The 2,526-nt window shown below is 46.9% G+C and overlaps 1 protein-coding gene across 1 annotated transcript; it reads right to left on the reverse strand.

Moving 5' to 3' along the window:
- Positions 1-814: 814 nt before the first annotated feature.
- On the reverse strand, positions 815-1,774 carry LOC146586059 (olfactory receptor 14A16-like). Its single transcript, XM_085321899.1, has one exon. The coding sequence runs from the start codon at positions 1,772-1,774 to the stop codon at positions 815-817; it is 960 nt and encodes a 319-aa protein (XP_085178025.1).
- Positions 1,775-2,526: the final 752 nt, after the last annotated feature.

Genomic DNA, 2,526 nt, shown 5'->3' on the forward strand with positions numbered 1-2,526 from the left:
CAGAACCTCCAGCTCAGCAGCAGAGTGGTCAGCCTTGGCTATATAGCATAGTCCACAGACTCCTTCTCCTGCAGTCATTAGGGCTTGGAAGGACGACCCTTGGAGCAGGTATCTCCCATTCTGAGATTATCTCACTCTCTTTGTATCACCTGAATAGCTGTTTCATCTGTAAGTGATGGTGTCTTCTCTTCCCTGTCCTCAGCAGCAATTCAGAGCTGCTCAAGGCCTTTTTGAATGTTTTTTTTCCCCAGAACTATAGATCAAATAGTACTTCCTTGAGAGTGGGTGATTCTATGCAATTAGGAATCTAATTCTATCCTATTAATTATATCTAATTCTGTTGCACCTYAGGAATCAGGCCTGCCAACTGAGGGATCTCCAAGCCACCATGCCAGTCATTAAATGAAGCCGGTCATTAACTGCTTGACCTGTTAACACTGGGACTCTGATTGCATCACCCTGAGTCAACGGAGAACCCAAGAAAGCACAAGGTCTTTGGCGACACCACCCTTTGGCCACTTACCAGAGAAGKTATCAGAGAAAGAATCTGAGACACACTGAGCTGCTGCAACTTCTTTTCCTTTGTTTAWTTGARCTAGGAACCTCCATTTACACAAAATTTCTGGGACACACAAACACACAGATGCTTAAGCAGAAGTGGGATGAATAATAACATTTTTTTTTTCTGGACAACATTATCTCAGGCCAAAAAAAAAGAAAAAAGAGTGCAAAAAGAAAGAAAAAAGGAAAAACAAAAGGMGAAAAGGAATTAAGATCAAAAGGACAGACCTGGTCTCTTATGAGACACTGGAAATCATTTGTAGAAGGAGATGGGAAGCTTCTTGTCGCTGAAAAATGTCCAGTCAATCAGTTTCCACACTGCATCTTTGAGGTSCTTGTTCCTCATGCTGTAGATGACAGGGTTCACTGTTGGAGGTACCACTGAGTACAGAACGGCCACCACCAGATCCAGAGCTGGGGAGSAGGTAGAGGGCGGCTTCAGGTAGGCAAACATGCCAGTGCTGACAAACAGAGAGACCACGGCCAGGTGAGGGAGACACATGGAGAAGGCTTTGTGCCGGCCCTGCTCAGAGGGGATCCTCAGCACAGCCGTGAAGATCTGCACGTAGGAAACAATGATCAAAACCAAGCAACCCCAAAATAAGAAAGCGCTAAATATGAGAAGCCCGATTTCCCTGAGATAGGAGTCAGAGCAGGAGAGCCTGAGGAGCTGGGGAACTTCACAGAAGAACTGGTCCATGGTATTGCCTTGGCAGAGTGGAATTGAAAATGTGTTTCCAGTGTGTAACCCAGCGTAGAGAAAGCCACTGCCCCAGGCAGCTGCTGCCATTTTGACACAAGYTCTGYTGCCCATGAGTGTCCCRTAGTGCAGGKGTTTGCAGATGGCAACGTAGCGGTCATAGGCCATGGCAGTGAGAAGAAAATATTCTGCTCCAATGAAGAAGAAGAGGAAGAAGACCTGGGCAGCACATCCTGAGAAGGAAATGGCCCTTGTGTTCCACAGGGAATTGGCCATGGATTTTGGGACAGTGGTGGAGATGGAACCAAAGTCCAGGATGGAGAGATTGAGAAGGAAGAAGTACATGGGGGTGTGGAGGTGGTGGTCACAAGCTATGGCAGAGATGGTGAGGATGTTGCCCAGGAGGGCAGCCAGGTAGATGCCTAGGRACAGCGAGAAGTRTAAGAGCTGCAGCTCCCGTTTGTCYGCAAATGCCCAAAGGAGGAACTCAGTGAGGAAACTGCTGTTGGACATTTCCTCCCTCTGAGCACAGGGGCCTGTCCACRGAGGAGAAGACAATGAAGAGTTAGGAAAGATTCTCTGAGCCAAACCCGTGCCATTTCTCGTTGTTTCCCCACTTTGCACACCCTCACCCCCCAATAAACATTCACATTTCCTTTCCCATTTTTGGGAAGACCTTCTGTCACACCCTTTGCTTCAGCTCCATTTTGTGCTGGTTGAGTTTGCTGTGAGGAGCAGATACTTCTGCCCGGGGSGATCCAAAGGAGTCAGTCCCGTTCTACAGCAATGGGTAGATGGCAATAGAAGTGTTTCAGCTCTGATGTTCATTTTATGTCAGATGAAGTTCACCTTTAATGAGGAAGAACTTTGTACTATCTTCACACAGAGCTCCTGAGACTGTGGGCTGCAATAGAAATGCTCAAGGTTCATTTTATAATCATTTTTGCTGGGTTTTCTTTGATGCCCCATCACACCTGGGGAGCTCTCCCTGAAGTTGTAGAAATCCTCATTTCTACTGTTGGAAAGATGAACACTACTGAGACCAGAGAGGAAAAGTTTGTGGTTTAGTGTAGAGTCAGGACAGCTGGTCTGTCCATCAGATTTGTTCCCAGCTGCCCTGTGCTTGCACTTTTCTCAGCTGGAGGACAACTGCAATCAGAGGTTACTCTGAAGAAGGAACTGGACCATGATGAAAGCGCAAGAGTCCAGGTTCAAAGTGCAGCTCTCCAAAGTTTCTCTTTTTTCGGTTTAGACATGGAGATGTG

Source organism: Rhea americana, unplaced genomic scaffold (genome assembly GCF_003343005.1).
Source record: "Rhea americana isolate MKP2758 unplaced genomic scaffold, rheAme1 scaffold_721, whole genome shotgun sequence".
NCBI lineage: Eukaryota > Metazoa > Chordata > Aves > Rheiformes > Rheidae > Rhea > Rhea americana.